The sequence below is a fragment of the Mesoplodon densirostris genome, chromosome 5 (genome assembly GCF_025265405.1).
Source record: "Mesoplodon densirostris isolate mMesDen1 chromosome 5, mMesDen1 primary haplotype, whole genome shotgun sequence".
Lineage (NCBI taxonomy): Eukaryota > Metazoa > Chordata > Mammalia > Artiodactyla > Ziphiidae > Mesoplodon > Mesoplodon densirostris.
Window position 1 is genome coordinate 69,301,246 of NC_082665.1, and position 26,535 is coordinate 69,327,780.

Sequence of the window (26,535 nt, forward strand, 5' to 3'; positions counted from 1 at the left end):
AGAAGATACATGCACCCCTATGTTCACAGCAGCACTATTTACAATAGCCAAGACATGGAAACAACCTAAATGTCCAACAACAGATGAATGAATAAAGAAGATGTGGCATATATAGACGATGGAACGTTACTCAGCCATCAAAAAGAATGAAATAATGCCATTTGCAGCAACATGGATGAACCTAGAGATTAGCATAATGAGCAAAGTAAGTCAGAAAGAGAAAGACAAATACCATATGATATCACTTATATGTGGAATCTAAAATACGGCACAAATGAACATATATACAATACAGAACGACTCACAGACATAAGAGAATAGAGTTGTGGTTGCCAAGGGGGAGGGGGGGAGGGGAGGGAAGGAATGGGAGTTTGGGATTAGCAGAGGCAAACTATTATATACAGGATGGATAAACAACAAGGTCCTACTGTATAGCACAGGGAACTATATTCAATATCCTGTGACAAAACAAAATGGAAAGGAATATGAAAAAGTATGTATATATGTATAACTGAGTCACTTTGCTGCACAGAAGAAATTAGCACAACTTTGCAAATCAACTACACTTCAATAAAAAAATTTTTTTAATGAAAAAAAGGGTCTTAATCTCCCTTTATTGGGGGAGGGGTAAATGGAGGAAGGGATCACTGTGTGGGATGGGACAGGAGATCTGGGTTCTGACCTCTCAATTTAGATAATTTCAACCATTTCCCCCTTTTAGCCTTGTACCTCATCCTCACATTCCACAATATCCAACACCCCAATTTCTGAGGCCTTCTGGGGAGTCATCATGCTTCTCTGCCATATCTCCCTCTGTAAACTGTTCTGCTCTACTAAATTGGTTATGATTTGCTCCCTCCATTTTCCACCTTCCCAGAATACATTTAATCTCTTCTCTACTGACATCTCTTTTGTTCTCTCTGTCATTGCAGATGTGTAACTTTTAAAATTTCTCACTGTCCTTTTAGTGAATTTTGTGAAGGAGTGGAGGTAAGATGTGTACGATCAATCGGCCATGCAGAATGCCTTAAACTAGGACTGTCCCAGACATTCCAGGATGGCAATCTCTAGTAAAGAGAAACTGCATGGTTTTCTGGTATGGGGAAAGCAGTTGAGACAGCCAGGAATTGGATAATCTCCTTATAGACTCAGCAGCTCCCCTGGACACCAGAGGCGATGGCTGAACATTAAAACAGCTGAGCATTAAGTCCACCACTCATCAGAGTTTAGATTTCAAAAATCTATGGAGCTGCCAGCTTAGTTTGGACAATGTGGAGACAACTAGAAGAGTGCTCAGGATCAGCCTCACCATCTGCCCAGGCGCAAACAAAGCCCCATGTGCATCCTGATGCATATGTGCAGAACGGTCCCCATGTCTGCACATGCAGGACATGTGGCAGCCCAAGATCATAAATCCATTGCAATTAGGCCTCCAGCCATGTCATCCTCTGGAACTGCTGTGGTACAGGTGGCTCATGAGCTCCCGACTGACCAATCCAAGTAAGCTTATCATTCATTCAGCAGCCCCCTGACACCGTCAACCACTCGCCACCTTTTCTTTCCCACACCAGTTTATTAAGTTACAGTGATAAATAACAATCACTGGTGAGCTGATTTGGTTTCCCCTTCCCTTCCGCAAGCACGGGCGTGTGCACACACACGCAGGCACGCACGCACTCTGCCCCCTCTGCTGCTACTTGCATCCCTCCTCCCTTGTTGTTTAGAGACTTGAGAAGGAAGCTGGGTTTCTCTATTTTCCTTAAGGAAGAGTAGTTTACACAAATTGTTTAACAGGGGTTAGGTACTTAGAAGTCCTTTTAATGGACACTGGTTTGCATAAACTGTTTGCATTTAGATTTTTCTTTAAGGGATGTTAATTATTTAAACTATCAATAAAGCACTGAGGTTTAAGTTTGGTTAAATCATACCCTGGGGCCACATGGGAGGATGAGTTGTCTGTAATGGAGATTTATAACTGCGTGTGTGCACCAGGCAAGACGGAGAGTAAAGGAAGCTGGGCTGGGGAGCGGGGAGGCCTTGACCCTGTCTCCTCTTTTCAGCAAAGGGGTGCAGTTCATTTTTAGCACTTAGTTGCTGTGAGCCAATTGTGATAGCAGATGCTGTGGACTGCAAACTTATAAACAGGAACCCAAAGCCCCAGACAGGGCAATGGAGGAGCGCTAAATGAAGTCCAGCTTTCATGGTCAAAAGGCAGGGCTTTCTCATCAGAGGACAAACCAGGAGACCAGAGGCTGAGGTCGGCCTCCTGCCTGGTCGAGGGGATGCTGGACAGCCCGCTCTAACTTCTCTCTCGTTCCCTCCTCTTTGTGGCTAGGTGGTTCCCCCTATGGTGGAGAGGTGGGGATGTGAACATGAATTGTATTTATTTATCTCCTTAGTTCTGTTACAAAGAATCCGATCTGAACTCCTGGAGTCAGGCCCTAAGAGACACCATGGGAAGGTGGTAAAACCAATTCCTGGTGCAGCTGTGGCTGGTCTGCAAGCCTTCAGAAAAGCCCCAGAGGCCCAGCCCCTGCCTCAATCATGAGTGATAGGGCTGGCAGAAGGTACCTTCCCATGGCTGAGACCAGATCCACACAGAGCAGAATGAACCAAACGCCAGGCCTCAGCATCAAGCCGGAGGGTCCTAACATCTGGTAAGGTACGGGACCCGGGACCTGCAGGTCAACTGTCAAGGACACCTGGGGAAGCCGAACCAGTTGGGCAGCATCTACACAAAAGGCCTTAACATCCTAGAGCAGTGGTTCCTATATCTGGTTGCACAAAGGAATCACCTGGGAGCCTTTAAAAATCCTATTGCCCGGCTGTACCCTAGAAGAGAACCTCTTAGGCATCAGTGCTTTTTTTTTTTTTTTTTTTTTTTTTTTTGCGGTACGCGGGCCTCTCACTGTTGTGGCCTCTCCCGTTGCGGAGCACAGGCTCCGGACGCGCAGGCTCAGCGGCCATGTCTCACAGGCCCAGCCGCTCCGCGGCATGTGGGATCTTCCCGGACCGGGGCACGAACCCGTATCCCCCTGCATCGGCAGGCGGACTCTCAACCACTGCGCCACCAGAGAAGCCCCCATCAGTGCTTTTTAAAGCTCCTCTGGTGATTCTAGTGGGCAACCAAGGGAGAACCAGTGTCTAGAGTCAGGCTAGCTCCAGTCCCATCTTGATTTATGCTACCCAGCTCTGCAAGCCAGAAACCTAGATGGCACCACTGTAGTCCAAGCCTTCGCTAAGCCCTCCAGGGCTGCCACCTTCCCAACTCTAGGGGTCACCTTCACACAGAAGACAATGTGCCTGGTGCTCTGTGGAGCCGTGTGATGCTGTGACGCTGTATGATTCTGCCACCTGAAGATCATTTCCCTTCTTCTCTCCATCCCCACTCTGCTGCCTTAGTTCAATTCTCCCCATCAATCACCTGGATTATTGCCGTTTCTCCTAACCAGTTCCTCTGCTAATCCATTCTCTTCATTGGGCTAGGTGATCTGAACACCAAATCTGTTCATGCCACTTCTTGGCTTATACCTCTTTGCCGTCAAAATAAAATATGGACCCCTCTGCTCAGCCATGAAGACCCTCTGTGATGTAGCCTCTTTCTCTTCCTGGGCCTCATCTCCTACCTTTATCCCACTACCACCCCCATGATCCTGCCACACTGCCCCCCTCAGCGCTCCATGCTATTTCACACCTTGTCTCCTCCTTAGCTGCCTGGCCAACCCCCATCCTTCAAACTGCTGCCCAAGGGCAGCTCTCTGGGAAGACTTTTCAGACACGGGGGGTTCCTCATGCCTCTGGGCACCTGGCACAGGGCATGCACCCCTTCTTACATGCTTCCCACAGCACTGCCATTATTTCTGTGCATCTGTCTCTCTTTCCCCACTTTGGCCACTTTACTGTTCCCAGAAGACTTTCATTTGCAGACCATGGGAACTTAATAAAAAGCCAACTGCCTCCTGAGCATAAGGCAGGACCCTTGGATCCACTTCCTCCCACCCACTTTGGACCATCTTTGCACTGGCTGCCCCCAGGCCCTGACCTGCAGGGTTTGGCATCCTGGCTTCATTTCCCATGGAAGTCACTTGGAAACTAGGCTCTGGCTGGGCTGCTTGTGACCGACCAAGCCGGCAGGACATGAGATGCTGCCTCTGGGAATTTACTCCACCTTGCTGCAGCCTAGGCCCCAGGAACATGTCCCATCCAGGAAAGGGAATCATTTATGATCTCTTATGTGCTTGCTCCTTCAGGCAAGGGACAGAGCCCGATTCACCTTGGGATCTCAAATGCCTAGTACCATGCCTGGGACTGGACCCAGCATATAGTAGGTATTCCATAAATGTTTGTTAATGTTTATTAATGTTTATTAAAAATGGATGAATGGAATTTCTTTTCAATTTCCCTTAGTTCTTCCTGGCTCCTCCTTTCGGATGGTCACACCTTTTCTGCTCCCTGTGGAGCACCTCCTCTGTGGCCACCGGCTGCAATGGCCCCTGGGGGTCTAGACCCAGGTGCAGCTAGAAGAAACTAGACCAGAGGGTCACACTAGCTCACCAAGGAGGTCTCCCCTTTCCCAACTGCCCTTTGTAGTGAAACACTATACCAAATAGCCCAGGCCCTGACTAACTCCTTGTACCATTCTCTAATTAGGTTCTGTGTATCACTCATCATCTTTTCCTGGCTGTGCTGTGAGCCCTAGCGGCCAGAGACTCCGCTTGTCTTATAGCTCCTCCTCCCCCAGCTCACTTTTGATACACAGCAAGTGCTCAAGGAACACTTGAACACTGGAGACCAGCAAGCCTCCCCTGGACACGGGAACTGAGGCCCTCCCCTCATTGACAAAGAGATGGCATTCCTTTCTCTAGAATGTCCAGCCTCTGCAGAGATGATATGGCATCTGTTTCTCAATCTGGGATAAATGTTCTGGATCAAGGAGTCCCATCAAAGTGCCTCCCAAAGCACTTAGGGAATTATGCTGGGGGAGTCCTTCTTGGCAGCAGATAACAAATCAGTCGCAGCTCAGTGAAAATGCTGAGCTACAATGGTATCACTCAGGCCAGGCTAAGAAAGGAACCAGGGTCAGCCTTTCCCTTGAGGCCCAAACCCAGAGACCCTCCTGTGGATTTAGCAGCTGGACTTAGCATGACCAGCCGTTCCAGTTTGCCCAGTACTGTACTGGTTCTAGTGAAAATCCTGCGTCCTGGGACCCCTCAGTCCAGGCAAACAGGAGCACCTACCTCCTGTCCTCACAACGCAGGAGCCCTGCGTGTGCCCCCATGTTTCTGTGGCCACGCCCCCACTTCCAAATATCTTCCCAGCCATTACCCCGACCGCCGGTGTGAGTCCACAGCCAGTGAAAAGAACACAGGGCTCCTGTTTTCAACGCTGGGGGTTGAATTCTGAATCTCACTCCTTGTGCTGCCCTGGCCCCAGCCCCCAAATACCAGGGAAATTACAGGGAAGGGAAGCAAATGTACCTGAAGGAGGGAGACATTGGCAAGGCTGAGTCTGAAGAGGTAGTTCCTGTGAAAACAGAAACAGAGATGGTAAGTCAGGCTGGTTCTGCATGTAGGTCTCCAGGGACAGTCAGGCTGGTTCTGCAGGTAGGTCTCCCTCATGGGGAGCCAGGACTGGGTGCCGACTGCAGACGGCTGACGGTGGGCCGACCCCAGGGAGAGCTTCACCTCCATTTGCTCATTTAATCTGCACTGCCACGCCGGGAGTAGAGAGAAAACTCCATTTTACAGATGAGGAAACAGTTTGGGTAAATGGCCCAAATCACAGAGATAGTAAGTGCAGGAGGTGGGATTGAAACCCAGATGCATCTGCTCCCAAAGCCCACGCTGTCTCTGTTCCCCGCCATCCCAGCAGGCCCAGGGCAGAGCCTCCCACACCCCTTTCCCAACCATGGAAACTGTTTCTGTTCAACATAAAGCCTCATGGAGCTCTTGTGGGGACTCAGGCAGGTCATCTTCCTCCTTCCCTCGACTACCTCCCTGACCCACTTCCCCTCCTCAGACAGGCCAGCCATCTGTCCTGGCTCCACGCCCTGGGCCCCTGGAGTCCTGTCTGCTTCCTCATCTCCCGCACTCCCTCCTGCGGTCAGTGACTCTGGGCCTGACCTTTCCACGGCCAGCTCCCTGGCCCAGCCTCTCTCCTCTTGCCCAAACGGCCCCTCTGCCACCTCGTGCTTCCTCTCCTCCACATCGCCACCTGCACGGGGCTGCCAGATTCCTCCTCCTCAAACACTGCTTTCATCATATCAGCCGGCTGCTCGAAAACCTTAAATAAGGAAACTTATATCCACACAAAAACCTGCACACGGATGTTTATAACAGCTTTATTCATAATTGCCAGAACTTGGAAGCAACCAAAATGTCCTTCAGTAGTTGCGTGGGTAAACTGTGGTGCATCCAGACAATGGAATATTATTCAGTGTTAAAAAGAGATGAGCTATCAAGCCATGGAAAGACGTAGGGGAAGCTTAAATACATATTACTAAGTGAAAAAAGCCAATTTGGAAAGGTTATATGCTGTATGATTTCATTATATGATATTCTGGGAAAAGGCAGAACTATGGAGACATTAAAACGATCAGCGGTTGCCAGGGGGTGGGGTGGCGGCGGGGATGAACAGGCAGAGCACAGGGGATTTTTAGGGCAGTGAAACTACTAGGTATGTTACCCTAATGATGCATACATGATATTGTACATTTGTCCAGACCCACAGAATGTACACCACCAAGAGTGAACCTTAAGGTCAACTCTGGGCTTTGGGTGATGATGATGCATCAGTGTAGGTTCATCAATGGTAACAAATGCACCTGAGGTGGAGGCTACTGGTGGTGAGGGAAGCTGGACCTGTGTGGGGCGGGGGTGTCTATGGGAACTCTCCGTACCTTTCTGTCAAGTTTGCTGCCAACCTAAAACTGCTCTAAAAAAATAAAGTCCTGGGCTTCCCTGGTGGCGCAGTGGTTGAGAGTCCACCTGCCGATGCAGGGGAGGGGACACGGGTTCGTGCCCCAGTCCGGGAAGATCCCACATGCCGCCGAGTGGCTGGACCCGTGAGCCATGGCCACTGAGCCTGCACGTCCGGAGCCTGTGCTCCGCAACGGGAGAAGCCACAGCAGTGAGAGGCCCGCGTATCGCAAAAAATATATATATATAATAAATAAAGTCTTAATTAAAAAAAAAAAACCTTAAATAATAATAATGATGATACCATAACTACTATGACTATCGCCCACTTACTGAGCGCTTATGGTGTCAGGCGCTGCTGAAACTGCTTTGCACGGACTCTGGAGCCACAAGGCCCTATGCGTGGACTCAGAGCGTGGCAGGACCCCCAGGTCAGAGAGCCACATGAAAGTGATTGCAGGTTCAGAGTAGCCCCTGTGGCAGAGGCAGGGAGAATTCCAGCTCAGCCACTTGCTGGGGGCCTTCTGAGGGGCTCACTGTCCGCATCTGTAAAATGGAGAAACTAATGCCTGTCATTCTCATTTCATAGGGCCGTGGAGACAGAGGAATGGTGTGACGCATGTTGAAAGGCTTTAGTAATGTCAAACAGATGTAAAGTTTGGGTTTTCCCTAAGAATTTTCTTTCCTTCTTACATCTTCTTCTGGCCACTCCTCTTGGTTCCTGAAGTTTTCAGGAATGATCGCTTTAGAAAGTTCTGGCCTACCTTAGCTGTGCTGAGAAATGAGGGGAAAGGTTGTAGAGCGGGCCAGAGAGAGAGGGGGAGGCCCTGCTGCATGAATCCGGGGGCCTGAGGAGACATCTCTGGCTCTGGGTCCAGGACCCACTCGGCTGCTTTTCCGTCCTGGGGGGCCTCACTAGGGGACTTTGGCTCCAGGCCTCTGAGGTCCCTCCCCAGGCCCCTCCTCTGCCCCCACCCTCCCAGCCTGGGGACGGATGGGCTCCAGCTTAAGGCTCTGCCCCAGCTGTCTGCCCAGGTAACACAGGTATCTGCTCACAGCTTTAAAAACTTAGGGGAAACATTGCATCACTTTATTCATTTTTATCTCACCAAAAATCATTCATCACAACATCGAAGTCTGCTTCTCTGGGAGATAAGAACAGAGAGAAATCTCTGAAGCCCGACCCATCCTAAACCCCTTACGCAACAAGGCGGGGTATAAATGAATAAAAAATTTCCCTAGCCTGAATTCCAGAGGCCCAGGGGGTCGCAGAGAAGGGGGAACATGTCAGGGAGAAGAGAAGGAGGAAGGAAAGAAGCTCCAAGAGAAAGGGGGAGAAGGAAGAAGCTGAGGACCCACTTCATTTTCTGTAAGGAGTACAAGGGACCCAGTCCAGGTTCTCCCCTGGTTCTCTGTGGGCTCAGCCAGGCTCAAGGACCCAGGCAAAGGTATGGCTCCCCTCACCCCATGTGGGGGAAGAAGAGTATCAGGAAGAGCAGTGTGCATGCAGGCAGGTGACTTAACCCTCCTGCTTTCAGTTTCCTGGTCCATACAAGGGGGATAATCATAGAACCTACTGCCTGGGGTTACTGTGAAGATTACACAACTTATTGCGTGCCTGATTTACTACACGTTTTAGATGTTTTACTACACATTTGGTACATAAAATAGTGCCTGGCACATGGCAGGTGCAGAATGAATGGCAGCTTTCAAAATGCTTCCATAAGGTTCAGAGCAAAGGCACCAGGAGCTTTGCTTTTTTAATTATTTATTTATTTATTGTCTAGTTGATTTACAATATTACAGTAGTTTCAGGTGTACAACATAGTGATTCAGTATTTTTATAGCTTATACTCCATTTAAAGTTATTATAAAATATTGGCTTTATTTCCCTGTGCTGCACAGTTTATTCTTGTGGCCTATTTATTCTATAGATAATAGTTTCTCTTAATCCCCTACTCCTATCTCACCCCCCTCCTTTGCTCTCCCCACTGGTAAACAGTAGTTTGTTCTCTTTATCTGTGAGTATGTTTCTGTTTTGCTCTATTAATTCGTTTGTTTTATTTTTTAGATTCCACATATAAATGATAACATTCGGTGTTTGTCTTTCTCTGTCTTACTTATTTCAAAGGCATCAGGAGTCTAAAAACTACATATGTAAAGCTGGTGGACTCTGAATCAGGCGGAAGGATGGCATTAATGTCAGCTTCCTGACTGCAGTGTTGTGTTATGGTTATGCAAGATGTTACCACTGTGTGGGGGCAATGGGGTGAAGGATATAAGGATGAGAGCTCTGTATTGTTTCTTACAACTGCACGTAAATCTACCATTATCTCAACATAAAAAGTAAAACAATGATTCTCTTTGCTTGGAAATAAGGTCCACACTCTTGTATACTTGCATATGTAGAGGTTACTCTTGAGAGGACATGCAAACTCACCACAGGGCACGCCTCCAGTGAGGGGTCCTGCTTGGTGTATAGCGGGCTGGCCCTGCATTTCACTTTTGTACCTTCTGAATGTTATCCCATAACACATATCACTGATGCAAAGTAATAAGTTAATTTCAAAATTAAAAAAATAAAATGCATTCAGCCCCAGCTTCTTAATAGTCCTGTGATGTTGGCGGCATCACATAACCCGGACTTTAGAGATGAGGAAACTGAGGCTCACAGGTCAAGATCACCCAGGACAAGAATGCAGCTCATCTGGTCCAGAGCTCTGTCCTCCACTTGCCTCCTTTTCACGTGGCAAATGAAGGGGTGGGGCCACTCAGGAAAGCCCAGAAGTCAAGGATGGTCAGCTACACAGTGAAACCTGGAGGCATCCAACCCAGTGGCCATCCTCCCTCACCCCAGACCTGCTGAATCAGAACCCCTGGGGTGGAGAGCTTCTGAAAAACAGCAGTGCAGTTGGAGGTGGTAACGTGGGTTGGCAGAAAAAACTCTAGCCCTGAGGTTAGGGGACCTGGGTTCTCGTCCCCAGACTCTGTTGTCATCTTGCTTACATGGTCTTGGGAAGGTCAACTTCCCCACTCCAGCCTCTGCTTCCTCATGTTTAAATTGAGGACAGTTGGATTAGGCCAGTGATTCTGAAACTCCAGTGTGCATCAGGCTTACCTGGAGCGCTTGTTAAAACACAGGTTGCTGGGCCCCACCTCCAGAGTTTCTGACTCATCAGGTCTGGGGTAGGGCCCAAGAATTTGATTTCTAACAAGTTTCCCAATGCTGCTGATGCTTCTGGTCCCACTGGAACAGACCATCTCTAAGCTCCCTTCCCTACCAGAGCTGACGGTCTATGATTTTGTGAGGACTCTCTCCTCCTACTCCGCTCTGTAAAGTCTCTACAAGTCCTCCCTAGAGTGTATTACCCCTTGAATACCAGACCTAGGCAGTGGGGCTAACTGATATCAGGCAACAGGGAGGTGAGGTCCTTCATAAAAGAAGCACATGGCCTGTGTCCCATGTCCCAGGTGCAGGCAGCCAGCCAGCCAGCAGGGGGCTCCTGGGCACCTTCTCTGCATGGGGAGGACACCAGTTAGGTAGGTCCTGGCAGGATGGCGGGGACAAGGGCTAGGAGGTTGCCAGCGGGCATTCCTGCCCTTAATAACTGCCAGACCCTGAGGAATGTGGCTTGCTGAGATTTGAAGTTCACTTCCTTCCCATCTCCCCCCACCCACCCATCCACTGCTTCCTTTTCTGGGGGGCTGACATTCAGACACAGAGAGGGCCTGGTAGGGTGGAACAGGAGCCCAGGGTGAGGGTCTGCCCACAGAGGGTCATGCCAAATAATATTCCCTCCACTCAATTTGCTTAGAATTGATCCCCCAGTCCTGGCCCCAACCCTCCTGTACCTCATTACCTGGCTCCCACGATGAGCTGGTTTCTGGAAGGATCCAGAGCGAGCTGGGAGAAATCTTGGGCTCCAGGGTAGGTGAAGTTAGAGACCCATGGCTTCAGATCTGGGGGAGGGAGAAGCAGCCATTCGGTTACTATTGGCTCAGGGGCTCCCAGCTGTACCAGCATCGGACCCAAGAACGGAAGGGCTGCGGTGAGGCAGGGGCACCCCGGAGACCTGGGTTCTGCCTGCCCACCTCTGTGAGCAGCCCGCTGGGGAACAGGGAGTGGGGGTGGTGTCACTGCTCCTGCTTTGTTCCCTAGCTCAGGGAAGGGTTCCACCCACCCCCTAGCTGCGCAAAGGGACACTTGTAATCATCCTTGACCCCCCGAGACCCTCACCAGCCACACCAAACACACTGGCAAATCCTGTCCGTTCTCTGAAATCCATCCATCTCGCCCTCTGCACCCTATCCCCCTGCCAAGCCACCATCATCTCTTGCCTGGACTGGTGCCAACAGCATCCTAACTGGCATGGCTTCCACTCTTGCCCCTCCAGCCCATTTCCCACAAGGCAACAAAGTGATCTCTCTAAAATGCAAATCTGGTTATGTCACTCTCTGGCTTAGAACTCTTTAATAGCTCCCAGTTTCCTCCAGGAAAAGTCCCAACTCCTTTGGGTTCTGGCCCCACTGTCCTCCCAAGTAGAATGAATGCCTGGCACATTAGTGATATAGTGATCCACTGATCCACTGAAAGAATGATGCTTCTGCTTATACATTCCCCCTTAAACCCTCCACTGCAGCCACACTCAACCAGAACACAGTCCACATCTCCAGATCTATCCCACAAGAGCCTGCAAACCTTTGCAATTCTATTCTTCCTTAATGGAACAGTTCCTGTTTGTCCCTGTCCCCACCCCACCTCCTCCAAGAAGCCTTCCCTGACTCCCCCACGCAAGGTGACGGGCTCCCATAGACCTCTTCTTGACTGCCATCAAAGCTCCTATCTCACTGGGTGTCTAATCTGGTAGTTTGCCCTGGGGGACAAGGAAAATCTTGCTTCTGGGATCTCTAGCCTCCGCCCAGCACCTGGAAGTATTTGAATGAATGTATGAATAATTGTCAACTCCCTTTTGTACAAGAAGCCTCAGGGTTTCAGACAAGACTCCACAGAGGTGGAAGGAATGGAGGGTGGGTGGGCAGTGCCCATCTCTGTCTCCAAGAAGGATCTTCCCAGCCAAGGCCAAAGTCTTTCATGGGGACCAGGTGGGCAGAGGAGACCTCGAAGCCCTCTGGATGGATGGGGCAGTGGTCTGGAGAGGGTACACCTGGGGAAGAGTGCCCAGCTGACTTTCCCTCCAAATGGAGAACCACTTGCCCCATCTTGGCTCACAGCCCCTTAATAGCTCTCCTTCAGCCCCTTCCTCATGGATGTGAGGGAACTGACCAGTAAAGAGAGAAAGCTGTGAGGCAGAGGAACTTTCACGCCGATAGGGTAAAGATGAGGGGAATGTGAGGAGGCCCTGACATTTCTTCCTCACAGTGTATTAGTAACTGGCTCCCAGAAGGCCCAGAGTAGTGTGTGTGTGTGTGTGTGTGTGTGTGTGTGTGTGTGTGTGTGATCCAAGGGAAATAAATCAGTGCTCATTATCCCTCCACTACAGAGTAAAAGCAGCGCTTCATTTCTGCATGGCAGGCAAACACTTAATCGCTCCCTGGAGAACTGAAGGTTTTGCGAGTTGGATGTTTTTCAGAAAACCGTGATATGCACGATTAAGAAAAAGAAGAAAGAATAACTGCAGCAAAATGAAGCAAATCCTTTGTGTCTGCCTCTGCCCTCAGCAGGTGACTATAGGTTGGCAAGAACCATCACGAAGTTGCAATGGCATTTGGGTGATCACAGTATAAGGAGTGGATCTGGAGTCGGGTAGGCTGGGTTTTTAGCTGACCTCAGGGCTGCTCTCAGAAATCCTGATAGGATATCATGGTACCTTAGAGACTAAACCAAGGGTCCTCCTTCTCCAGGAAGCCTTCCTGGATTATAACCTCTCCATCCTGATCTTATTTTGTTCCATATTCTCTCCACCCTTTGTGTTCCATTCATACTGCACGTTTTGGTCACTCTGAATGTGCTCATCTGTTTTCCGGGTGGGGTGTGTCTGTGTGTGTGTGTGAGGGGTTGCCATCCCCAGCATACTGGGTGCTCTCCAATAGTAGCAACTGGCTTGCACTTTAATCCCCTTCTTCCATTCTGACAGGGGTATTCCAGATGTGGGCAGCTGAACAGGGGAAGACGTGGCATGACTGGTCTGCGGCAAACCAGGAGAAACTCCATCTGGAGATAGCTCAGCTCAGCCTTCATTCCAGTCCTTTCTTGGGGTGAAGGGAGAGGAAGAGGAAACAGGGCAGGAGCCAGGATGACAGTGGGAGGTGGGGGTGGAGGGGGGGCGGTCCCTTCCAGTTTCTGTCCCTCTTCCTTACCCCGAAGTGACTGACAAGGGCAAGGGGGAAGGGGCAAGGGGGGAGATGCAGCGGGCACAGCACGGTGATCCTGGGGGAGCTGTCTTTGGAAGGGAGCCAGCTTCCTCTTATTACACAGGCAAAGAGGACCAGAGGGAAGGCTGTTGTTAAAACACCGAGCACGTTCTGAGCTCCGTGTGCAGTGAACGCTTTGGACAGTGACTTTAAGAGAAAAATGACATTCTCCATGACGTGCCTGTGATTTTAATTATAGTCAATTCAATTACCCACTTTGTGGATTAACCACTGCCAGTGTTAACTCCATACTGGCTTCTCCCCGCCACCTAGAAAGACCAAGCTGTGGCAAAAGGAATAACATGCAGGCCGGAGAGAAACACAGGTGGATCCCCTTAAAAGAAACCCATAGGAGAAAATCTAACCTTACAAAACAGAAAAATGTCTGTCAGATTCTGCAATTGGCAGCTCCTCTGGGGTATTTAGGGGTTATTCACAGATCAGCCAGGTGTCAGGGGAGAGGGAAACTCACAGCTACAGGGTTAGAAGCCTACTCAACTGTCAGAAGTAAAATGTAACATCTGGAAGCTGGGGGTTGGTGCGGGGCTGGATTATGGCAGCTTCTCTGGAACACGGCATCACCCAGAACACAGTCACCCAACATGAATGGAGTCCCTAGTCTGTGCCCAGCAGAACTAAAGGATGTGGGGAGACAAGAGGACCAGCCCTCATCCAGGACTAACTGCACTGGGGGACCAAAGGGAGCGACATTTAAGGAACAACAGGGACATGAGTACTCAAAGGAAACTTCTTCACCTCTGAGGCCCCGCAGCGTCCAGCTCCGTGCCTGGGGTCAGGTATTAGGTCAGGGGCCCAAGAAAAATTTGGCCAATAGACAGGAAAACCCAAAGCCAACAGAAAGAGGGAACGGGGGAATTTGGGGGAGGCCAGGAGGCCTGAGGAGGAAAAACAGAGATGACGCCCGTCTCCAGGGCTGCCAGTCTATGACGGACCATCTCTGCTCACCTGGGGCTCAGGGGGTTTCTTTGTCGCTCTGTGTCAACTGCCTATGTCACTCTGAGCCTCATTCCTTCCTTCTGAAAGGGGGCGGGGTGGGAAGTCAGTTTCATTCAAGTAATTTACAGCTGAAGATCAGAAATGGTGTCAAGGAAGCCAGGCTTTCAAGGAACACATCTTCCACCTCTCCACCCTCCTCCCATCACCAGCCAGTTTGTTCCAGTACAGATCAGCCTGGCTGCGTGACAGGGATTTCCCTGCTCTCCTTCCATTGTCCATGGCCCCAGGATCAGCCAGGCCAACCGTGCCCCAGCAAAGCCCCTGAGAAGAAAGGGCTCATTAGGAACTGCCACAGGTGGCCCCGGCATGAGGAGGACACCCTCAGAATTCTGCTCCTTGGTCCCTCCCTTCAGTGACAGCCTCCGGGAGCCACCAGAAGTTGGGTGCGTTTTGTAGATTTAAGGACATTACTAATTTGCTTTAATCCACTTAAGCCTTCGAAGACAGATCCCAGCTCAAACAAGACAGCACGGAGAAGACAGCTGGAAACCCTCCTCCCCGAGACAGGAGCCAGCCCACAGCTGGAAATCCCACATATCTGAAACGCCTCCAGCCTCCCCAACTCGCTGCCCCAACTCCTATCCATACTGCCTTCCCCACCGCCCAAATACCATGCCCACTTCGGTCTTATGGATTCATTTCTCCACTCTGGTTTCCATCTTGCCCCTCTCAGCTGGCTGTGTGGAATCACAGAGGATGGGCTGCCGCGCATCTGACGGTGGAGCACCCGGTCCCTTTGCGGCGGGGAATGGGGAGAGCCCGGGACGGAGTCAGGGGGCAGACATGGAAACCTGGCCCTGAGAAGTCGCTCCAACCGTCTACACCTCAGCCCTCCCCATTTGTAAACAGACGTGACAGCCCTTGCCCTGCCTCGCTGCCAGCGTTATTGTGAAGAGGAAATAGGATGGGTGTTTATCACTTAAGAACCTGGGGACCCCTGAGACCACATCTGCAGATCCCAGTGTGAGCTCCATCATGGAGGTGATGCATCCTGAAGTGTCGATGTGGTCCTAACACCCCCCAGTGACCACCAAACTGGCTAACAGGTTGAGGGAGAATGTGCAGGGTGCTCCAGGATTTGTGTTTTGTTATGTTTTTAGATTATCATCAAATGTATATACTAATTTTAGAAACTTATTGAGAACTTATGGACCCCTCAGAATATGTCCAGCGATTCACAAACTCCAGTCTGGGAAAGACTATGATAAGACACTCTCATGCCCTCCCTTGACAGAAGGAGTTATTTGTCATCAAGGCCCCTTTCCCTGGGGGCTCCCAAGGCGCCAAATACGGGCATCCCTGCAGCCATCTTAGAGCACAGGGAACCTTTCCAGAGATCTTCAGGCACTTCCTAATGTGTGAGTCAGCTTCATTCTTTCCCAGGGTAGCCAAGAAATAGAGCTTGTGCTTCCAGAAGAGCTGGAAGCACAAGATGACCAACCAACCCTTGGCTACAGCACCCCGGGCGTCCATAACCTCATTCTCCAGCAAAGGAATTCCAGAGAAAGACCACCTCCTCTCCCGGGGAAAAAATGGATGAAGGGCCTGAACAAATTGTCTGGAGACTAAAATCAGATCCCTCCAGCCCATGGCTGCCCATCCTTCTTACATCTATCCCCAGAGGAAGAGTCTCCCGTACCCTACAGGAAATGACTTTCAACAGCCAAAGAGACCCTGCGGAGGTTCCACCTAAGTCCTTCAGGACACAGTCATTGCAAAAAAGGACCGAGAGGGAAGTGGCTCTCACCTGCAAAGGCCACGATGGGGTGTTCCCTCAGGGAGCACAGCTGCTGCTCACTGCTGGGTTCACTGGCGACATCCTGGGAGCTGGCGAGGTGCACCACCAGCAGTGTGAGGCTGGGCGGCAGCAGGGTGATAGCCAGGGGTCCCGGGAACACCATGGTGGGCCCCTCTGTACTCCCAGCTCCTGGAGGCGGGCTGGGGGGAGACCTGAAATGCAAACACTCACTCTCACCACACGCTCCCTTGGCAGTGCCCACCTCTCCCGATCTCCTCCGTGCCTGTCGGTAGCCCCACGGGATCTGTTTGTTTGTCTGTTTAAATAGATTTAATTTTTTTTACAATACATAAGAGTTTGCTCTGCTCTAGTAATGTAAAGTTATAGATCATATCTTGAAAGCTAATTTCCTTTGTAATGGTATCCTGGACAAAACTGACAAATTATAGAGCTTTTTCTATTATGATCCCAAATGGTTTAAAATTTATTTTAATGATAAAGGTGGTATCTTAGGGATTTTAATAAATGGAGTTAGGACAAGTGGGTAGTCATTTGTAAAAAGACAAATTTAGATCCATAACTCACACCAACTAGGAAAAATTCCACTGGATGAAAGATTTAAATGTTAAGGATAAAACCAGAAAAAACACTAGAAGAAAATGTGGGCAGAATTCTTTATAACCTTGGAGTGGAGAACCATGACTCCAAATCCAGAAGCTATTAAAGAAAAGATTGACAAATTTAACTACATAAAAACAACAAACTTCTGCATGCTCCCTCTCTCCCCAAAACAAACATCAAACAAAATCAAAAGGCAAATGACAAGAAAGGGAAAAAGATTTGCTGTTCATGTCAGAGACAAGGGGCTAATATTCCTAATATACAAAGAATTCCTGAGAATTAAGAGGAGAAAGACCAACAATCCAAGAAAAATGGCAAAGAATATAAATACAAACAGGACTTAAAAACATGAATGACGCTATTCTCACTCATAATAAGAGCAACACAAATGAAAACTTGGACTGAGATACCGTTGTTCACTTGTCAGTTTAGCACATACCCAAGTGAGATGACAGCTCTTGGTGAGGCAGTGGAAAAAGGGGCGCTCTTATATACTGCTGGTGGGTGGGCAAAATTGTACAATCTGATGGAGAGGGATTTGGCAACATCTGGCAAAACAACAGAGGCATTTACCCTTTGACCTAATTCCTGGGAGTAAAGCGGTCGCCTGATCCACAAGCTGTGACCAGTCTGAGATAAGATAAGTGAATTTGGAGAGTGGTTTTTAAAACCTTTATAGTAATTTGACAGAGCAATATTTTTATTTTTTGCCGTACGTGGGCCTCTCACTGTTGTGGCCTCTCCCGTTGCAGAGCACAGGCTCCGGACGCGCAGGCTCAGCGGCCATGGCTCACGGGCCCAGCCGCTCCGCGGCATGTGGGATCTTCCCGGACCGGGGCACGAGCCCGTGTCCCCTGCATCGGCAGGCGGACTCTCAACCACTGTGCCACCAGGGAAGCCCGACAGAGCAATTTTTATGTCTATTGGATGTAATAACAAAATATGTGGACTTGCATTTTGCCTAGATTTTTTTTTTCAATTCACTCCTCAAGGAATTCGCTTTTATTGAATTTTACATAAGTATCCATCCGTGACAGATTGTAAATTGAAAGGTAAAATCTGCTCCTTCACCAGTTAGTTAAGAAACAGAAATAGACTATAAGGGAACCTGCACACAGGCGAAGTGACTTATGCACAAGATTTTTCCTTGTGGTATTTTTTGAAATAACAAAAGACAGGAAACAACCAAATATCCAGCAACTGGAGACGGCTTAAATAAGCCACGCTATGTCTTTGGAAGGGAATATGATGCAGCTCCAGAAAAGAATGGGGGTTTGCTCCAGATTTTGCTATGGAGGAATCTCCAGGTATATTAAGTGAAAAAAGAAAGGTGCAAAACAGTGTAATAGCACCTTTTGTGTAAAAAAAGAGGGTAGAGGTCTTCCCTGGTGGTGCAGTGGTTAAGAATCCACCTGCCAATGCAGGGGACACGGGTTCAAGCCATGGTCCGGAAAGACCCCACATGCTGCAGAGCAACTAAGCCTGTAGGCCACAACTACTGAGCCTGTGCTCTAGAGCCCATGAGCCACAACTGCTGAGCCCACATGCCCAGAGCCCGTGCTCCGCAATAAGAGAAGCCCCCGCTCGCCGCAACTAGAGAAAAACCCATGCGCAGCAACGAAGACCCAATGCAGCCAAGAATAAAAATAAATTAATAATAAATTAATTTTAAAAACAGAGGGTAGAAATAAGAATATATATTTATATTTGCTGTATTAGCATTACGATACAGTGGAAAAACACACCAAAACTAATTCTTTAAAAAAAAGTTACTTAAAAGTAGCAAAATGGTGATCCAGTCTTCTCAATATATACCTTTTTATTTTATTTTCATTTTTGAATATTAAATATGTTTAATAATACCTATTCAATAAAAAATTTAAAAACCTTTTAAAAATTAGTGTTGGTTCCCTGAAACTTCTAATATGGAGCTGCCCAACGGTTCCTCTGGAGCCTGACCCAGACCCTCTGAATCAGTTCCCACCTCTTTCCTTCCCCGACCCATCCAATGTGTCACCAAGCCCTGTTGATCCCACATCCCTCACATGTCCTTAACCCACTCAGTGACCTCTTTGATGTCACTTTCATAATTTGTGAAGTGAAAGGTTGAACTAGATCAGGGATTCCCCGTTGGGATAGGAGCAAATCAGAAGCACTTCCACTGGAGGCGGAGTCCTGGGGCCAGCAGGTAAGTGATCCCAAAGGTAATTGTGATGAGCCTCCCCAAGCCCTAGAGGCTCCTGGGTTTCCTTCATGCTCTTTTTGCTCCTAACCCCTCCTCTCTCTTCCCTCCCTACTGCCACTACTTACTCAAGGTCTGGAAAGCTACAGCAGGATGATTTTCTTCTTAAGTTTCCTCACCTGTGTGTGAAATTGTATTAAAACCTATCACTGCATTGCTGCAAGGCTTCCAGAAGTACCCCAGTGACTACACCGTCCATGCACCCTTACCCTACCCCATCCTGCACCCCACAGGTCATTAGTCCCCAGAGCACCTCTTTCATTCCTTCATTCTCAGGCTCAACTCTGTCCCTCCCCAGGAGAGCCTGGCCATCTCTCTGAGCAGAGACCCTCTGCTCAGGGAGGGAGGTTTGGCTCAAACTTACTCCCTGAAGCGATGTTTCACACACTTGCTCACTAGAACTTATTCCTCAGCGCTAAGCTGGGTCCTTCCTGCTGCAAAGGGCTTGGCACTGCTGTTCTGTCCTGGGTGCCCATCATCTCCTTTCCTTGACTCTGATTCCTGGCCTTGGGGGAGTGAGGAATCAACAGGCAAGGCCAACCCTCTGGAGCCAGTCAACCTGAGTTTAAATCCCAGCCTTCTCCTTACCAGTTATGCGACTCTAGGAAAAAATACTTAACCTCTCCCTGCCTTAGTTTCCCCGAATTGGGAGTGAGCATAACAATATCAACTCCCTCAGCAGTTGTAAAAGTTAAGGGAGTTACAGGTGGCTGTATCTGTGGGTTCTGCCTCTAACCAACCATGGATCGAAAATATTTGGGGAAAAAAATTCCAGAAAGTTCCAAAAAGCAAAACTTGAACTTGCCAAGCTCCCAGCAACTATTTACATAGCATTTGCATTGCGTTAGGTATTATAAGTAATCTAGAGATGATTTAAAGTATATGAGAGGATGTGCATAGGTTATATGCAAATACTACACCATTTTATATAAGGTAGTTGAGCATCTGAGGGTTTTGGTATGGGGGTGCTGTTTTTGGAACCAATCCCCCATGGATACTGGAGTGTATTACCTTTTTTTTTTTTTTAAACATCTTTATTGGAGTATAATTGCTTTACAATGGTGTGTTAATTTCTGATGTATAACAAAGTGAATCAGCTATACATATACATATATCCCCATATCTCCTCCCTCTTGCGTCTCCCTCCCTACCTTTTAAAGACCTAGAACAGTGCCTGGCAGAGAGTGAGCATCAATTAGAGCTATTCTGGTGCCCTGAAAGAAGAGGAGCTGGGAGGACTGGGGAAATCCCCTTGTGCCCTTGCGGTGGATGCCTTCTATTCTTTCCTCCACTCTCCCTCCCCCTCCCTGTTCTGTGTCTGGACTGCATGGGGCCTCCTTCCCTCTGGTCAATGGGGGGAACTGGCAGAAGATGGGGAGGAGGAGGGAGGGAGGAAGGAGGTAGCAGAGTGGGCCGCTGCATCTCTCCACAGAAGGTCAGAGCTCATTCCTGCAGCTTCTCGGCCTCCAGGTTTCCACAATCGCTCCCCACTTCCTCCCTTCAGGCCTGGGGGTGTACTGCCCCCTGGTTATCAGCCCCAGGGTATTGCACAGTGAGCCTTCCCATATGGTTCCCCAAACCCTTCCCACACCTCTGTCAACAGTTCCTTTATTAAACTGCCCTCACATTTCCCAATTTGCGTGTGCCATCTGTTTCCTGTGGGGACCCTGACTGATATTAACACCTAATTGTCAATGTTCAATGCATATGCAAGCATACTCTTTTTAGACCTTAGCTGGGGCTTTTCTTCCTTTGGCCTCTCAGGACATGGAAGGTGGTAAGGCAACTGCCCTCGCCCCATTATTCCCAACCCTCCCCCTGCCCTACGCTTCTTTCCCAGGCCTCCCTGCCACCCCCAGAGTCCCCAGGCCTGGCCCTCTGCGTGGCCAGATTCTGAGTCCCCCCAGCCTGAATTAGGAGCACATCCTAGGCCCCTTCCTCTCCCCCAGACCCCAGGCCTAAAAATACCTAATTTCCACAGCAGAAGTTCTGCTCACATTATGGTTTTCGTGTAAATATGTCCTCCAAGTCCCTCCTGAATCAATAATTGCTAGATTAATATCACTCTGCCCACCTGGCCCCAGCACAGCACATCTGCTGCTTGAGGAGAAGGGAAGGGTACACGGCACAGGAATGAGGGCGGGAAGGACTGAGGGCAGAATCTGGATTCCGATCTCCTCTGCTCAGGCAAGGGAGGAGAAAAGAGGGAGGGAGAGCCCGAGCAGTCGATGGACACGTAAGCGGCACGCAGACCAGAGTCACCCAGAGACAGGCAGACTCTGATTAGGGAGCAGACAGGAAGAGCCTTTGTTCTGGTGAGGGTTCTGGTCCTGAGGATGCGGGGTGGCGGAGGTGCTGACTTCAGCAATGCCACAGGGGCCCTGCCCAGCCTATGTGACCACCACCTTCAAGGGCCTCCTCTGCCCTTGGCAAGGAAGCCAGGAGACCCTAAGAGGGGTACAGAGGAGGGACAGAAGGAACAGGGTGGCAAGGGATGGGGCCAGAGCATGGGGTGCAGATGGCCAGGGATCCGTGAACCAGGGCCTGCAGATGCCAGCAGAGCAGGGGCTGCCATAGTGAAAAAAGGAGGCAGTAAACCTCCACATCACTGAGAGGGTTACAGGGTCTGACTTCTTGAACCCTTTCTAGATCCTTGGAGTGGGGCCTGACTTCCCAACTCCCAAGAATTCCCCATCTTTGGAAATGATCTCCCCCCCATCCACGCGTTAAAGGGGTGGACCCTCAGCAGCCTTACACACCTTATCCCCCACCCACCATAGCTGCCTGCACCCAGGGAAGTCATGTGGTCAAAACAGACCAATCAGATGCTCTCCCTGGCCATTTGGGTGTATACTTCCCACCTCCAACCCCAGGGTCAAGTCAGTCTTTTCAGAGAAACCTGGAACACTAATGGCCCCATGGGGGCGCTGTCTTCCACCTCTCCTGTGGGCTGAGGAGAGGAGCAGAAGTCAGAGACCAGTGGCAGGAGAGAGCAGTCTCCCTGGGACACTGCCAGCCTTCCAGTTCCCAGTTCTAGTCCTTTCCTGAGGTCTGACTACATTCTACTTCCGTGAGCCACCCGCTCCCAGATCCTTGTAATCAAAGAAGTCCCTGTTTTTGCCTAAGCTTGTTGGAGTTGTGTCAGACCAGGAGTCGCCTACACACTATTGCCTCTTGGGTGTCCATTCTTGCCCTCCTTCTTCCTAGAGGCACCTGTGCATCACTGGGGGTGAGGTGGGGGCAGCTTGCCCTGCTCAGGGCCTGTCCTGGCCTTCAGACCAGTGGCCAGTGAGATGCACAAGGAAGTTGCTTGGGGCCTGCGGGGACGTATCTGAGAAGGCTCCTTTCCCGCCTGGCCTGTAGATAGGACAGTCTTGCATCTTTAGGTGACCTCTAGCCACATGATAAGGATCGTGGTGCAGAAAGACGGGTGAAACCTGGGCTGTTGATGACAGAATCAGCTCTGCTCTGCCTACCGCCAGGCGTCTTTCTCATGTTCAACCATCACGCTCCTGTGTCTGTTCCTTGTTTGTAAAATGGGGAGAATAGTAATACCTCCCTCACAGAGTTGCTGCAAACATTGAATGAGTTATTTTGTCTAATAGGCTTAGATCAGCACCTGCCACAAAGCAGACGCTGTATAAGGGTTGGCTATTATTATTATTGTTATTATTGTTGAATAATTCACTCCTAATTTAAGCCCTTTTTTTCAGGCTTCAGATATCATTAGCCAAGCACAATTCCTATTCCACACAGTTTGGTTTCTCATACCTACAACCAACACGCCTAAGACAAACAGAAATTTCTACTTCTAATATGTTTGTCTAGTCTGACATGAAAATAATCACAGAATTTCTCCACTAGCAGTGCATAGCAGAGGTCATCCCACCTTCTTGAGGCTTGTAGAGTACCACGGAAAGTCTGGAGCTTGGGAGGCTGCCGGACCTGAGTGCAAATCTTAGTTTTGTCACCTGTAAAATACGGCTAATATGTCCTTGCCTTGGACAGAATGCTTGTCACACTCCCAGAACTAAGTCTAGCACAGAGTAGGTCTTTTATGAAATCCATGTGTATGGAAGTTTCATGTATACAAAACATTCAACTAGTCACCTAAATGCCTTCCCAGGTTCACCCATGCATTTAATACAATACTTTACTGAGCATTTGCTAATACCTACTATGTGCAGGTTTCTATATAGATAAAGGACGTGAGGGAGGTGGAACGTCACAGGATAAAAGTTTGGCCCCTACCTTCAAGGAGCTTATGGTTCACTAGAGGAGCAGAGACAGTTGCCCATGGCATGAGAAGTCACTAGGCAGAGACAGTGACCTGGGCCTGGGGTCTGGATGGTAAGGGGTCACTGAAAGCCTGTGCTTCGCCTTGTCTCCAAGCGCTTGTCACTGGCACTGGGGCGGGGTGCTCTAGGAGAGGGGGAGGGAGAGCAGCACGAGCTGACTCTTGCTATTTTAGGAAACCCTCAGTGACAAGGAAAGCATTTTCCCAAAGCCTTGGCCAGAGCTTCTGTTGCCTTCTCTCCCGCTGCTGCCCCAATTCCCTGTGGTCCTCAATATGGGGTCACTGTAATGGTGCCTGGAGCCGTGTGAATGTGTGTGTGTGTGTGTGTGAGAGAGAGAGAGACAGACAGAGAGAGAGAGAATGCACACCCACGCGGACCGCCCCTTGAGACTCCTCGCCTTCTATGGGACTTGTCCAGGGCTCATTTTCCCAGCTCAGATAGTGGGAGGAGGATTAGCTGCAACCGTGGGAGGGGATGAAATTGCTGACAGAGAGTGAAGGAGAGAGAAAGAAGGGCAGAGGGCCAGGTCTGGGGCTGTTGGAAGGCCCGCAGTCCTAGAGCAACCTTTGCTCCTGTCTGACTCTCTGGGGCGAAGGATGAGGGAGACAGGGGTGGAGAGTATGTGTGTGTGTGTGTGAGCCGAACCCCACAGAGCCCACGCTGGCCTCCCAGCACGTTCCCTGCACAACTGGGCCCTCCCTGCTTGCCAGAGCCCACTGCCCACACCTGCCTCTGGCAGGAGACGCTGAAAGGCCGCACTGAGGACCATCGGGTCATCCGCCATTCCATTCAGTATAAGGATGAACGAAGGGGTGTCCCAGTTTCTCCTGCAGGTTATGGTCCCACAAGAGATTGAAGCATGAGGAGAGGATGGGCAGGAAGCAGATTCCAAGGTGCCCTGGGAAAGGGAAGTGAGAGGATGCCAGTGGGATGGAGGCCTAGATCCTCATGTAGAAGGTAGAACTCTAATAGGGCCTTGAGGAAAGAAGAGGCGCTCGCCCAGCCGTCAGGGCAAAGCGCATTCCAGACTGTCGGAATGGTGAGGGCGCAGGCAGAGACTTGGCCCTTGTCCATCCTCGCATAATCTAGTGAGGCTGGAGAAATGGGCAGCAGGAGATGAGTCTGGAAAGGAAGACCAAGGCCAAATCATGGAGACTTTAGCATGAACCTGAAGCATCAGGAGGTTTTCTTCTGCTGAAAAGGAGGACATGTCGATGGTTTGGGGCAGGGGAAGGATGTGGCTGGATCTGTGCTTTGGAAAGTTAGGTGGCAGCGGGCAGAGGGTGGGATGGGTTACAGCAGGCCACCTGTCTGCAGGACAACTCTGAGAAGTTGAATTAGGTGCACCCAGAGCTCAGGTGGATCTCAGCCCCCACTGGCACCCAGTGGAGAACACAACAGCCCAACTGCAGTGGGTGGCCCTGCATAGAAGCCGGGAGGGTCTGGAGGACCAGATAGGAGGGGCATGGGTCACAGAGCTGAACCAAGGCAGCAGTGGAGACCACTCAAATTACTGCTGCAAGGGGGTTGTCTCCAGAGCAGCCAGGGGTCTCTTTTCATTTGACTGATAAAAAAAGGTATAATGAGAAAGGAAAAGACAACCTATGACCTCGAATAAACGTGGCTGCTGTCTGTTGAGATTGTGCCAGGCACTGTGCTAAGCTCTTTCCCTGCAAGATCTCATAGCAGTTTGGCAAGAAAGTTGAGAGCTGCCAAGAGATCACCATTCTCAGCTGATGAGAGGAAACAGAGGTGAGCAAAACTGAGGAGCATGCCCAAGCTCCCAGCACGAGTTGATAACAGAGTGGGAATTTGAACCCGGGACTGTGTGCTGCAGAAGCCCACTTCTGGGCCACTCCACACACCGCCCTCCCACGAGGAGGACTGGCCCCAGCCCTCCTGGCACCTGCCGAGCCCTGGCTGCGTACACTCTCTAAGCAGCCTTTGGAGTTTCATTTGGTTTCCTGAGTCGGCTTCCAGATCAGGGAGAGTGCTTTCCGGCGATTAAGCTGACTTCCTGCCGCAAATCAGTCTCCTGTGAGTTTGGCTGTGGAGGCCAGTTTTTCCAGGTCCTGAGGGGCTCTGGAGAAAGACATTCCAGAGGTTGGACGGTCAGGGCAGGGTCCAGAGCCCCACACCCAGGGCACTGACAGTCGCTTGGCAGCCCTGGGCTCCAGCCTAGACTGGACAGCCAGGGGCCAAGGTGGGTGGGAGAGAGTGAGATGCTCCTTTCTGTCCCCACCTCAGCTCAGCCCTCGAGCCCTTGGGGATCCTCAGGGAAGGGGGCTCAGCTGGTCCTCCTTCCCGGGCCCCTCCCTCCTTGCTTCGATTCAAAGTCTCCACTTGGCTGCCTGCCTGGGAAAGGAGAAAAAGAGAAGCAAAAGAAAAGAAAAGGAAATAGGGGGAACGAAGAGCAGGAAAGAATGCAATCTGCCTGCGGTCTGGTGGGGAGGGAAAGGTGTGGGGAGGGGGGCGCTCCTCCCTCCCCCTCCCCCTGCCCCTGCCCAGGACCAGGAATGCCATCTTCCCACCCACCCATCACTCACCACATGGGGGGCAAAGCTTAGCCAAGCTCAGCACAAAGATAAAATTGAGATGCAGATTCCTTCCCATTGCTCTGAATAGAGCAGATTGGATACGGATTTCTCTCTTTTCTTCCCATTTAGACCATCTGGTCGACGGGGGCCCCAGAGAAGGTTGGGACCAGGTGGGGGAGGGGCAGAGGCTCGGAAAGACTTCCCAGCACTTTTCAGCTCTGGAACCTGAGGGTGAGGGTATGGGATGCCACTCCCACCCCGACCCCCTTTCCCAGGGGCAAGTTCATTCCCTGTCTTTGCACTCTGCTGTCCGGGCTGGGCTGGGCTAGGCTGGCGTCTCCTCTCCTCTGTCTATTCCTAGCAAACTCCAAGTCATGCATTTGTCCCATCAGTGTTTGACATGCTTCCTGCAGTCCCACCCACATCCCCCTAACTGCAAGTAAACCTATGGGGAAGATAAAAGGAAAAGTGTGATCACAGAAATTTTAATAGGAAGGGCTCTTAAAGATCATTTGGTTCAACCCTGTATTTTATAGATGAGGAAAGTGAAGCTTGAGATTGGGCAGGGAGCTGGTGGGAAAACCAAGACTAAATAATAACAACAAAGACCATGTTATTATGTATCAGGCAGTGCTCTATGCTCTTTATATTATGCCATTTAATCCACACAAAAATCTTATGGAGCAGGTACTATTCTCATCCCCATTTCATTGGGAAACTGAGGCATAGACCAGCTAAGTAACTCACATAAGGTCAAACAGGTAGAAGTCAGACCCAAACCCAGGCAGCCGAG

General features: G+C 50.0%; 1 protein-coding gene across 2 annotated transcripts in view; it reads right to left on the minus strand.

The window, feature by feature from the left end:
- The window catches only part of SEMA5B (semaphorin 5B), a 42,514-nt gene extending 26,280 nt beyond the window's left edge, over positions 1-16,234 (minus strand). The window contains exons 1-3 of one of the 2 annotated variants that reach the window (XM_060099949.1): positions 16,054-16,234; positions 10,778-10,877; positions 5,478-5,523 (exon numbers count right to left, since the gene is read on the minus strand). In XM_060099949.1, coding sequence (XP_059955932.1) covers positions 5,478-5,523; positions 10,778-10,877; positions 16,054-16,207 — 300 coding nt within the window. In that variant the 5' untranslated portion in view covers positions 16,208-16,234. The remainder of the gene's footprint in view (positions 1-5,477; positions 5,524-10,777; positions 10,878-16,053) is intronic. The other variant, XM_060099948.1, reaches the window with a different exon arrangement.
- Positions 16,235-26,535: the final 10,301 nt, after the last annotated feature.